This window comes from Rutidosis leptorrhynchoides, unplaced genomic scaffold (genome assembly GCF_046630445.1).
Source record: "Rutidosis leptorrhynchoides isolate AG116_Rl617_1_P2 unplaced genomic scaffold, CSIRO_AGI_Rlap_v1 contig231, whole genome shotgun sequence".
NCBI lineage: Eukaryota > Viridiplantae > Streptophyta > Magnoliopsida > Asterales > Asteraceae > Rutidosis > Rutidosis leptorrhynchoides.
The window spans coordinates 9,796-22,935 of record NW_027266480.1 but is presented as its reverse complement, the minus strand read 5'-3'; the positions used below and the strand labels follow the sequence as shown (position 1 = coordinate 22,935).

Genomic DNA, 13,140 nt, shown 5'->3' with positions numbered 1-13,140 from the left:
ATCGAGATTTAATTCCAGATGATCATGAACATATATTATGCACTGATGTGTCGTGTGGATTAATTTCATAAATCTTGAAGGGACTATTATTTATTTATTTAGTATAGCATGTGTACAAAATATACAGGTGTCATCTATTAGGTTATACATTTAACATAAGCTGAAGTTATCAACCATGTATTTGAAGTTATTTAAAACTACATTATTTCTTCCGTATTTCAATATATATTTTTAAATATATTTTTAAAATAATATATAGCATGCAGAATGAAAAATACGTAATATTTCATTATGTTTTGATCTAAATTATATATAAAAATTATTTATTTTAAAATAAATAAAAAATTTAAAAAAATATATATATTGAAAAACGAATGGAATATAAATTAAAATAATCATTGCCATAAGTTATTGCTGGGGTTGGTGGGAGGTCTGCATTTAAATCCTCCTACTGTAGTATAAAATTTTTTCTTTCTTTCCTTCTTTTTCCTTTTCGAATGATGTAAGAAAGTGACTTCTTTTGCTCTTTAGTTGACATGAATATAGACTCAAACTGAGAAGTATTCATCCATTCAATAAAATAATATAGTAAACTCTTAAATAATTACGAATATAGGTGGATTTCGTAATATTTAAACATGGTTATTGCTTTGAGGATAAGCTTTTGAAGAAATTATTTCTTTAAAAAAAATAGTTTGTCCATCGTAATAGACATTTTCTGTGTCTTGACTCTTGATATGTTAGACTTTTGTTGGGGCAGGCTCGATATCTGGATGAATATTGAAAATTCATTATTGGATTAAGTAAAATAAAAATGTCTTCACGTTCTCAATAATAATGTCTAGTGTCTACGATCCTAATCTCTCGAGGGCTTTTCTTCAAATCCACGAAAATAAGCAGTTTGTGGCGAGATTTCTGTCACTATTCACTATCAACACGCATAAAGTTCATTTTTATTGCAATAACTCAAATGTAAAATTTACAAAAGGCTGTCAGCAATTTACCTGCAATAAACTTCCAAAAAAAGAAAAAAAATTACCTGCAATAAGCTACATTTCTTTGACTGGACCTAATGATTATCAAGGTGAGTTTTCCACCTTGAAGATCACCTTGATAATCAGGACGTCGACTCGTAATACTTAGAATTGTTTTGTTTTGTCCCATTCGATTGGATCCAGTGGATTTTGAGTATTTGAGGATAAATATATCATATAACTTGGTGTCCGACCAATTCCTAATATACACATAACAGTACATAAAGATTAAAATTACACCTAATTAACGATTAACTAATTAATAAGAAATAAAATTCAGCAAATACGAGTAAATTTAGAGTGACAATACTTAGAAAGTTAACAAATCAACAGAAGTAGACAATAATTCCAAGATTTATAAAGTAGACAAATCAACCTAAGTAGATTAATTGGTCAAGATCGACAAGCAACATCTGAAGGCTTGATATAAAAAACATGTAAGTAAACAAATTGATTAATATAATAAGCTAATTGAATTTCATAGTTGAAATATTCACAATAGAAACATGTATAATAAGTATACCTAATTCTTCAACCATTTATTCTAGAAAGAAGTTGAATGTTTGTCCTTTAGTTTAGGATGTCAAACAATATTTGGTCATAGATGTGATGCATACTTTCAGTTTATAATTTTGTAAAAATTAAATTAATTCTCAAATTAACGGGTCGCAGAGGATTTCTCTTTTTGTTCGTAAGCTGATGAGGAGGGAGCATTTTTAAATAATCGAGTTATATCATCCAAAATTAATTGATATCAGTTCGTCTATGAAAATAGTTTGACTGGCCAATGTTTCGGCAAGACCGACTATACTCAAGTCCTCATACCCGAGCTCCGATGTTCTAATCAATTTTGGTTAATAAACATTTAAGAACATCATATTGGACTATACCAACAAAACATAAATATTTTATATTGCCTTATTCTGATTGATCCTCATAGTACAACAATTAGCATTTCCATAGCACTTACAAAAATAAAAAATAAACTACTGGGTTTCATCCACAAGACAAATGAATGTACTTCCACGAGTAAAAATATACAATTTGTGAAGCAGTACAGTAAAGTTTGCTCCCAATACCGCTTTTTATCTCACGAGAATCTCTAATATACAGACGCGCATGTAAGGGGCATGACTCCCAACTCATAAGCGCCGGATAATCTACACACACTCTTCTCGTCTTTCTTTCGTAAATATATAGTTTAAATGTGTAATCATTTGAGAACCTTACGCAAATCGTCAATCAATTTTGCTCGGCTGGATGGATCAACCTGCAAGCAATGGGTTTAAATAATCAATAACTATAATGCAAGTTAAAAGAAAAAATGCTCGCTTGAAAGGCTAGAAAAGACTAATAAAGTTACCTTGCTTAGGAAGGCAGCAAGACCTTGCGGTAAAGCTTGCAAATCTGATGTTGAACTTCCAATGTCTGTTAGTTTAAACATTACTTTCTTGACCCTCAATTCCTCTAGTTTCTCTTCGTAGTTACTTGGATTCTCTTTCCATCTGACAAAAACTTCATCATCCATCCAAGCATTTTCGTATCCCTTGGCAATATCAGAATCCAAAAACCAACTCTTGATCAACTCCATCGCCGTTTTGTGCGGAAGCTTTTCGCCGGCAGCTTCTTTCACGGTCTTGGCTAGAGAGGCCTCACTGATTCTGCGGCTCAATCTTTTGTAAAAGAATAAGCGGGACCCACTCCACTCCACAACTTGCTTGATTACACCCTTAGCAGCCATCCTGTAGGAGGTATCATGAAGTTCTGCAAACTTGGTGGCTATCTGAGTGTACACAGGCAAAAGCGTCTTCTCACGAGTTTTTATTTGCTGCTGTAGGGAATCGATGACCCCATGGACCCCACTACTCTTTGCTTCTTGAAGCTTTGCCTTCAAATCAATAAGTTGTCCATCGAGTCGACCCATGCATTCAAGAAGCTCTTTGGTCCTGAACTTAATCTCTATCATTCCTTCAGGTTCCAGGACATTACCTTTAGCAGTAGTATCAGCATACATCTCAATATGGTCGGAATTAATCTGAGAGTCGACAACCACCCATGCCCCACCACGAAGCTCACCCATCATCGGAATGTATACGAAAACAGGTTGATTATACGTTCTTAGATTCTCGACAATGTTCGATCCAGCCTGCAGGATCCCTTCGAAAAGATCACGTTGTCCACCGGAAAACCCTCTCCAGTTGGCGAGGATGAAAAGTGGAAGCTCTTCTCTGTTGAAATCCATTATTGCCTGAGCCGTCTTTGTTGCAGAGTCTGGAAACCACACCTGACCAGCCTGAGGAACCACCCTTTCGTGGGAATCCAGCTGACCTGGATCGGCAGGGATCACTTGCATCACGGTTTGCGTCTCGACGGCGATTACTCCGACAGGAATTCCTCCAAGCTTTGCCCTTCCCGTGACAACAGTCCTAGCCCATCCTTCGAGAGTCTCGATAAATGTGTCTTTGTCAAACATACCGCCCAACCACTTCCCTGAGCCATCCAAAGCACCAGAAATAGCAGCTCGTGGATCACACGCGTTTTCAGGTAAATATTGCACTGGTCTTTCTGGAGGATCCGAGGGACTCAAAATGGGCAATGGACCACCTACAAAAGCTGGAACACAACTTAGCCACTTCATGATGGCTGATACACCTTCGAGATCATCGGAGACGGTAAGATGAACAACCCCATTGGTTGCCATAATCTTCGGTCCTCCAAGTTGCATGTGGGAGCTGTACACTTCCCGGCCAAGAAGTTTGTTCAAAGCAGAGAAACCAGTAAGAATAATCGGTTGATCGACTCTTTGTATGCAACGCATACCAAGACGAGCAAGATAAGCACCAATTCCAACAGTTCTTCCAGTCACATATGTTATGGTAAAGGTTTCCTTGTATGCTCTCGAGAAAGCACCAGCAATGGACCCACTTCCCGTCAAGTTCTCAACACCGAGTCCATCTTCCTTACCAACGATGGTATCTACCACCCATCTAGTTTCTCCACTTTCAAGCTTCATCTCATGTGCTATTACATATGATCCAACTTGAGCATAATCCTCGGCACTTAAATATAAGTACTGAAAACCACGTTCCGGGCTTGATTCATCTGACCAACCAACCTTAAAGCAGGATTTGATCTCCTCAGCTACACCGATACGGGCACCGGAATTTGCGGCTAAATAGATCAATGGAATTTTCTTAGCACAGGCTAGGTCAGTTACTGCACAGTAGAATGCATCCTCTCTTGGGCCAAATGATCCAGCTTTAAAGGTGACATCGTTTGCTACAATTAAAATTGTTCTTCCAGAAGGGAATTCGGGAGTTGACATTTCCATAGACCACGCTACCATGCCGATGTCGTTGAGTCCAGGTGCACGCTCAGTGGCAACCAGAGGGGTACCCCAGCTACCTTTCGAGTCGGCAAATTTGAGCTCTGAGACTTTAAGAAGAGATTTACCCTTTATTTTTCTGCTACCTGGTAATTGTGATGCCCACAGTTGCTCCAAAGCCACCTCAAATGCCTGAAGGACAGTTTCTTCCCCATGAGTATTATGTTAAGAGATCAGAAACCAATATTTATCTCGACAAATCACAATAAAGCTCACCAGTGGAAAATCATAGCAGTACGTAGTGCTACTTCTCCTTGCCACTAGACGCTTCCGATCAAGAACACCGAGTGGCTGATATTGTGCACTTACAGGTACACCATGCAGAGAGCCCTTCCCAGAGAGTGAATGGTACACCACATAATGATTGTTGGTTTTGGAATCCTCTAATTCGCGATATGTCTGAATGGTTTTCAAGTAAAATAATTATACACCAGCTCAAATTCAGATAAAAAGTCTCGACTCTTCTTTCCTTTCTACTTTAAATATAAAACTTACATGCAATGTGCAGGTGTGTCCAGTTACATTTGTTACAATGACTCTCCAAGCACCATTAGCCTGTCCAGAAGTTGACATCCACAACTTCACTTCCCATTCACAAACGCCTAATCTATGCATTCTGACACCAACAGATGCATGAATTTCCCTAGCCATGTCTTCTAAGAGTTCGCCAACCGCAACTTCTTCTTGATTGCTATCTACTTCGACTCTCCTGTGCGACGTGATTTCACATGTAAGAATCCATACATGAAATTCACTGAATTATTCTTTAGAGAAGCAAAACATAGACAATACTCACCTAGGGTAAGGCACAAGATCATCTATATGCTGCTCACGTAAAATACAAAGGTACATATGAGCATAATCGGATTTCGTAGCAGCATTGTGGGAATTAAGTTCCAACTCCTCCATGGCAGTCATCAAGGACCTCAAAATGCTCCTTGAAGTATAAGACATAGACCATAGCCTCTGAGATGTCTCCGAGTCAAGCCCGTGATATGCACTAAAACTATCGTTTGATATTGGCTGCCTTACTAGCGTTCTCAAAAACATCCTCTGGATCGGTATTGGCTTATCTACAACATTGTACAAGTGCCATTGACGATCCCGGGAAGGAGTATACCGTACATTCTCATAGCCTTTAAGTTTATCCTGGATCATAACAAATGTTCACAATCATTTTCTGTCCTGACTTGATTATTAAAGTCTTTGTCTTAATGAAAAGAGGGGAAAAAAACAGAGAGAGAGAGAGTCGGATTGCAAACCAATTCAAGATAGATAGATAGCGGAGGCTCTAGGTGACGCATTAAAGGCTCTTCCTCATAATGTAGCTTCTCAGTTGACCAGTGAAACGAGTGTCGCATAGGAGTCCGTCCTTCATCTCTCTGTATGATACAACTAATGACCCCAACACCCGCATCGCGTAGACTAAAACCAACCTCTTGTTCTTTGATAATTTTGGTCAATTTTTTAATTCTCTCTTGGGCCTGATCTTCATCACCACTGCAAGGAGTCAAATTAAGAAGAACCATAAGAAAGAAACTATGCAATTCATTGTTGAATTAAATGCGTGATGATAGTTTACCCAAAAACTACCATTTTTAATTCATTCGAGATTGATTTACTATACCTATCTTGAAGTAAACTCATTGGATTGTTGATTCCCACCACGGCAATATGCATCATATTTCCAAAGTCGGACGAATCTACAGTTCCATCTGAATTGTCTCCCTGAAGGTTATGGGTAGTTTCCTTCAGAGCAGTGCTTATAATAGCTGGGAGAAACTGGAGAGATTTGATAATAACCATAGCACCCCATTTTCTCTTACTATGTTTCTCAACCAGTGGTTTCTCGGATAATTGTTCTTCGGATCCATTCTTTCTCTCAATGTGCTCTTCCAAGAACTCCCATGAAGCAATAAGACCAGATCTGTGCCACTGCATCCTCACACTCTCTTTAACGAGATAAGGCTGGTATAGCCTTCGAACGTAAGTCTCCATAACTCGCCTTTGAAGGGTGTGATCACTGTGATCAAATAGCCCTACAAGAGCATCTTCAACAGCTAATGGAGCACCGACAAGATCCTCCATCCGTTCGTTAATGGCGCTTTTACGTTTTGGGGTGTCCATGCTTTCTCCGTCCTCGGTAAACATCTCTAACTCCGAGAGGCTTCTGGCAATGCTAGAACGTAGTTCACTCAATTTAGTTTGTTCCAACAGCTGACTTGCTTTTAGTGCCAACTGCATCAACATATTTCCAGTAGAGTTATGAGTAAGATTAATATGAATAAGGAATCACATACAGAACCTAATTTTTCAGACTTAATGACAGTAATAAATAAAAAATCTCAAACCTCTGAATAAATTGTATGATTAAGTCCAGCAAACCGAATAAGTTGTTCCCTGTATGGAGCCGGGTTAGGATAAACCAGTTGTTCCATGAGTCGCAATATCAGTTTATTTTTGCTCCTGACACCCTGCGTTACCAATGAATGGATTTAGTACCGAGAAAAAACTTCTACACATATAAGGTGGAAAAATAATAGATTATAAAACACATTTACCTGATGCGAAAGCACAATGTCTACAACCCTCGATAAATCTTTAGTGTATTGAAGTCGGAGGCGCTCAATAACATCGGCCTAAAAGTAAAAGATAAAAACAAAATGAAAATTCCAAAAACATGACATTCATAATCCAATTTTTCCTAGAGTCTACAATGTTTCCAGAAAGGAAAAAAATTAATTCAAAGGTAATGTGATAGTATTGAGCTTCATCAGGACAAGATTTCCATATTATCATCCTAAGATGATGATGATGATGATGATGATGATGATGAAAATCAAAATCAAAAATCAAAAAGTGAAACTCACCTGGATGTTGTCACTAAATAATTCTTCAACTGACAAATAAGCTTCGAAAAGTGACTGGACTATACCACGGGCATGACTCTCTCTTCCCCCCTCATAAGACTTAACGAGGTTCATTAAGGGTTCAATAAGCCTTTCCTGAGCTCCTTTTTCATTCTCCGGACAAGATGATAAATGGGCCTGCAGCAGATTGCAGATGCTTAGGTATAGAGAAGTGGAAAAAGAGAGTATAGGAGACATACGAATGAAAGGGGTGAAGGAACTATAAAACAGGTCTCAAAATGAAAACTTACTTCAAAAACATTCCTCAGTAGTTTTGCTGGGAAATCGACATTCTGAGAGCTTGAAATCCCCTCAAACACTTTGAACTTTGCTTCCAACTGATTAATTTTTGGCATTTGAGGTATAAGTAAACAAAAACTAATATGCATAATTCAAGTCAGAAGTTCATGAAAAGAGTAAACATTTACCTGATTTCTAAGATCTTTAGGTAACCTATTTGCCAGAACAGCAAAGCACTCTTGCCATTGAAGGAAAGGAAGTTCAGGACTGTCGAGACAATTAAGCAAACTTTGCACCACCTAACATATCAAGTTGTGAAATGTTAATAACAAAAATACAACTACTAAAATAAGTAAAAAGTGGCATTTCTAATTTAAGATGCGACTGCAAGGATAACTCGAGAAACTACAGATAACCGTGTATAACTATTTGATGATACTATGGCTCAAAACTAAAAATGGTTGGGATAGAGATCCTAACCTCCTCAATTTTGTGCTCATACCCAGCAAGAACCATGCGGGCTGCATTTAAGCTTGCAGCACATCTCAAGTGAACTTTACCAGAAGTTGCAGTTGGAGGCCCTAACAAGGGGAAACTACCGAGGAAAGGTTCAGCTTTTCTCACAGCTGACGGATCATCTAAATCAATCTTAGCTATAAGCTCACCAGCCTGCAAGGGAAATGAATTATCAGCTCATAGCTTTTCAAAAATGAAATTCAAGTTCATCATCAACAAAGAATATTTACCTGCATAGCTTGACCTTCAGACATTTGAAAGTGAATAACTCCAGAAGCAGGAGAAAGAAGAGGCATACACATCTTCATGACCTCCACCTCCGCATACGGCGTGTCAGCATCAATATGACTACCATCTGAGACTAGATACCGCATCAACTTGCATGGTGTCTCAGCTATTACCTTGGATGGGTCATGATCATTCTGAATACAAAAGGAAAAACGATTATCTCTGGGTTACACCGTAGATAAGAGTTTAAACATGAAAAAAGAACAGTGAAATTCACCTGCAACAAGCAAGTCCGTCCATCGATGAGTAGGCGAGTACCAGCAGCTTCTTCCTCGGCATATATAACATGACTGTTTCCATCCAACTATATTGAATCATGCAAAAGGATTAAAAAACCATTTTAAACAATGATAACCAGAAAGCTAAACTTTTCTAGAGAAATTGAGAAGATTCCTACTTGCATTAGTAAACCCCCATCACGTAAAGTGTGTATCTCTGCTTCAATCTCTGACTCATTCATCCTAAGCCTGTAGCTTCCTGGTCCCGCTCTCACCATGTCAATCTAAGAAAATTTGTCAAGATTTTTACCAGGGTAGTGTTAACAAACTAAACTAACCAAAATCTGAAGAGATTCTTAACAACCAACATGAGAGATTTGTGCATTATGATTTCCGTGTGGCAACTCATACCTTGTATTTGCTTCCCTCGATATTTAAAGACACTTGAGAATTCACGAGTGAGATATGCTGCGAGCATAATTAAGTGACAATAGCATCCTCAGAGATCAACTTAACAAAAGAGATAAATGAGGCTCTGTTCATTGGAAATCACACTGTGCAATACCTTAGGAGGAATTTGCCCTTTTTCAAGATAACCAATATAATCTGAAACCATAGCAGCACTGCTAGCAGATGCTTTCTGGAGAAAAAAGAAAGTTGGAATATATGTCATACACTCGTTAACATAAAGAAAAGGAAAAGGAAAGGAAAGAAAAAAAAAAACAATGGTACATGAGTGCTTACATATAACCCCCCTCCAACAACAGAGATATACCAAGGTGGTCGTTCTGCTCTAACTCGCATAGCAATTCTACTGTCCAACCAACCAGTATGGATTTTGTTGTCTCTGTAATCTTGAGCCTGTACAACATATGAATTTGTGTCATATTGTAGCATCAGATAACCAAATTCCTTTTCAAAAGAATAAGTATAATATGTGAGAAATTTACATGCAACAAGTCAATTGTATAATCGACATTTGTTCGAATCTCTCCTCGAATTTGAATTTCTTTCAGTCCAAGAACCATGTTTGCTATGGCTAGAGCTCTGGACTCCCCAAATGCAAAAACATGACCTGACACCAAAAATTCAAACATACTATCAGAAAAGATTGTAATCATAAATGCTAATGGCTCGATAAGCTCTATCTCAAAGTGAGTATATTAAGCTTACCAAATTGAGAATCTGAGAATTCATGAATGCCTCCTCCGGACTGTCAATTACAATAGTCCATTAAAGTTATACTCTATAGACAAAAAATAAGCATTCCCTAGAAAATGGTTTAGAAGAAACATTACCTTAACAGAAAAATATGCCCAGACATTCGGCTTGCTTTTAAAATTTAGCTCCTGCACAAAGTCATACAACTTGCGTTTAGCTTGCGATTGAAGAAAAAATTAAATAAGCCAGCAGACTGCGACATGATCGTTTTAGCTTACCTGTACTTTCCCACCAGTTGGCTTGAAACCATCATCTGGATCCTCACTGGTCACACGTACAGCTACACAGTGACCTTTTGGCCTGATAGACTCAGCCTTGTCAAAGTCGAAAGGGCTGGCCACGACTGATGTTTTCCTCCAAGCGTCATACCCTCCACCATGTTCCATTCCATAAAATCGTCGGACCTCTGGATGAATGAGACATCAAAACGAGAATAAAAACCACTGAAATACCCGAGGCAAAAATTCTTAAGGACATCATATGTTTTGTAGCTTCATACCAGGAATTTGCCAGAGGGGAATTCCCATACCAACTGCAACTTGAGCAGCTGGCAAATTTATTTCAGCAATCCACTCAGTAACAGGGTGCTCAACCTATGAGTGCGGCATTTTCAAGTGAGGAAAGAAAAAGTAAGCCACCGGATGCCTGATAGACTTAACAGTTAACCCAAGTGGATAAATAAGAGCTGAGTTAAATCTTAAAACACAGACCTGCAATCGAGGGTTGAGCTCTAAAAAGTAGTACTCTCCAGTGTCCATACTATACAGATACTCGACCGTTGCCGCTCCAACGTAATTCACGCATTTAGCAAGTCTTCTAGCTGCCTGTTCTAGCTTTTTAACTGTTTCCCAGGGAGCAACAGTGATTGGACCCTCCTCAATAATCTATTCAACACAAAGAACCAAGTCAGTTCACTCTTTGAGATGACAACGATGCACATGAACATCTTCAGATCTTACGCAACCAAAGGACACCCAATACCATATGTGATCGTTTTGAAACATGTCTTTACCTTCTGATGTCGCCTCTGAACACTGCAGTCACGGCTATGCAAAGCTGCAACGTTTCCATGTTGATCACAGAGTAGCTGTACTTCTAAATGCCGGCTCTAGTTTTTTTTGAAAAGAAAAACAAAGTTAATGGCATTGTTCAGAGTAACATCAATTCATTACATATTATTGTAATGAAAAAAAAAAAAAACAAAGAGGATGAACGGATAAGTCTCTTGTATCAAAAATAATAATTCACATTACCTGGGATGCGACCTTCATAATAAAGACTGGTGAACCTGGAACTTCTCCCTGAACTTGCTTGAACAATGACCTTACTTCATCGTCATTATGTACCTAGAAATTCCATAACAAACACCCACAAAGTTTAAACCAAGACATCACATCTTTTAGCCAACCAGGAAAAATGAGAAAATTAGTTTAAAAGTAAGCTTGAACAATTATGAAGACACCAAGCTTTGAGCTCAAACTCAAAATAATCGCTAGACAAGGAAGTTGTCGAGTATAAGCCTCAAGGCTAGAAGCCAATAATAGCAACAAACAGGCCATGTGAATTGGCAAATGCATTTGCAGTTAGTTAATGAATAGTATCATGAGGGACTCTCATGTCTGAAGTCTTAGAAACTCCCAGTCCTAACTCGCAAGTGGAATAACAACATCACTGAGATCACATAATTGAAAGCCTAGAAATATGTGACAAACCTTTCTAATTCCTTTACCACCACCCCCCCAAGACGCCTTGATCATAGCAGGGTAACCAACAACTTGACAACTGGCAATTGCTTCATCTGTTGTATAAACACATGCCTGCTTATATATATCATCCGGAATAGTAACTAAGCAACTTCCTTGAGAAATTTTAACCTGGATGTCAATAATGTAACATATCAAGCACGAGAATAGTAGCTATCATTAATCTACAGATATCAATATATATATATATATATAGAGAGAGAGAGAGAGTAAGTACATGAGAACCGCTCCAAGGAAGGGTGGGCACTTCTGCTGCTTGAGCAATCAGTGATGAACCAATTTTATCTCCTAGTGCTCCCATAGATGATGAAGGAGGCCCGAGAAATACAATCCCCTTAGCATCTAAAGCATCTGGTAACTCAGGATTTTCAGATGCATGACCCCAACCAGGCCAAACTGCATCAACACGTGTTATCTCTGCTGTCTGGCCAACCAAAAATTACAAAGTTATGAGCGTTGTTGCTAATTTCTGTTGGAAAGTAACTTTCTCGAAAGACGAACAATTAAATGGAGAGCAGAGTTTGATATTCACACCTCTACAATAAGTTGCACATTGGCATAGTTATTATTGTTTGTCCCACCAGGAACCTCCACAAACTGATCGGCAATTCTAATATGTTCGGCATTTATTCGCATGTCCTCTGGAGTAGCCATGGCAACCAACAAGATTGCTTTCTCAGTTCCGAATGTTTCATACGCCCATGTCCTAACACTACGTATAAATTTGACAGCTGCCATTCCATTATTTGCAATCAAAATACTATGGATTGGCCTCTTCCCTCCAAGTGCATGACAGAACTCGTCGACTACAGATGCTGTAGACGAGTTCCTAGCTGGACTGGGAACTAGCCCATTCGTATACCCATTTCCAAGCCCAGCAGTCACACCAGCCATTGATGACAATATTTGAGTTTCTGACATGCTGCATAATTGGAAAAACACAACTCAAATAACTCAGTAAAGCTGTTCTCCACTGTATTTCGTAATAAATTATACAGAAAATCTATGTAAGTAAAGCACATTAAAAAAAGAAAAGGAAAGAAAAACGTAATGTAGACTTTTCTACATGATTAGTCTTACTCAAAAGAAAACATGATGACGTGAACAATCTAAACAAATTGAGAAGAGCTCAACTTAACTTCAACAAGTTCAGATCCATCAACTTGCAATTAACAGTTCGTTAATCAAACTGACAAACACTTGCATATTAAATTCTAATTCCATGGTAGGTAAAGTTAACTCTGATATCAAATTCTGAAAACCATTTTACAAAGAGATAAAAAGAAAAGTCAACCAGGCTGAGATTAACTAGTTTCTTCTCCTTTTAATTATTTATGAAAACTTTTCCTAGATTCATATTATACTTTAATAGCTATTACATTTCCCTCGAAAAACAATTAGATTCAGTCCACTACAACCGAAACAAACAAATAAAAGCTTGGTTTGATATCTAACTGAAGCCGATAAGGCTATGTGTGGCTGAAGCTATATTATCTTTGATATTAAATTGTGATTCCTTGGCACTGGAAATTATTCCTTTCAAAGTCAACGGGGTATGTGTAAACC

The 13,140-nt window shown here is 38.1% G+C and overlaps 1 protein-coding gene across 1 annotated transcript; it reads right to left on the bottom strand.

The window, feature by feature from the left end:
* Positions 1-2,247: 2,247 nt before the first annotated feature.
* LOC139882129 (acetyl-CoA carboxylase 1-like) lies at positions 2,248-12,495 on the bottom strand. Its single transcript, XM_071866499.1, has 30 exons — positions 12,109-12,495; positions 11,792-11,998; positions 11,524-11,685; positions 11,065-11,157; positions 10,824-10,919; positions 10,522-10,695; positions 10,311-10,404; positions 10,030-10,217; positions 9,889-9,939; positions 9,764-9,803; positions 9,541-9,665; positions 9,335-9,451; positions 9,156-9,230; positions 9,002-9,058; positions 8,770-8,874; positions 8,590-8,676; positions 8,315-8,506; positions 8,049-8,237; positions 7,757-7,867; positions 7,580-7,666; positions 7,290-7,466; positions 6,981-7,058; positions 6,771-6,893; positions 6,047-6,657; positions 5,682-5,919; positions 5,216-5,568; positions 4,915-5,128; positions 4,636-4,818; positions 2,398-4,551; positions 2,248-2,304 (listed from the first exon to the last, which is right to left on the bottom strand). Exons 1-30 carry the CDS (start codon positions 12,493-12,495, stop codon positions 2,248-2,250), a joined length of 6,825 nt encoding a protein of 2,274 aa, XP_071722600.1.
* Between the last annotated feature and the right edge of the window lie 645 nt (positions 12,496-13,140).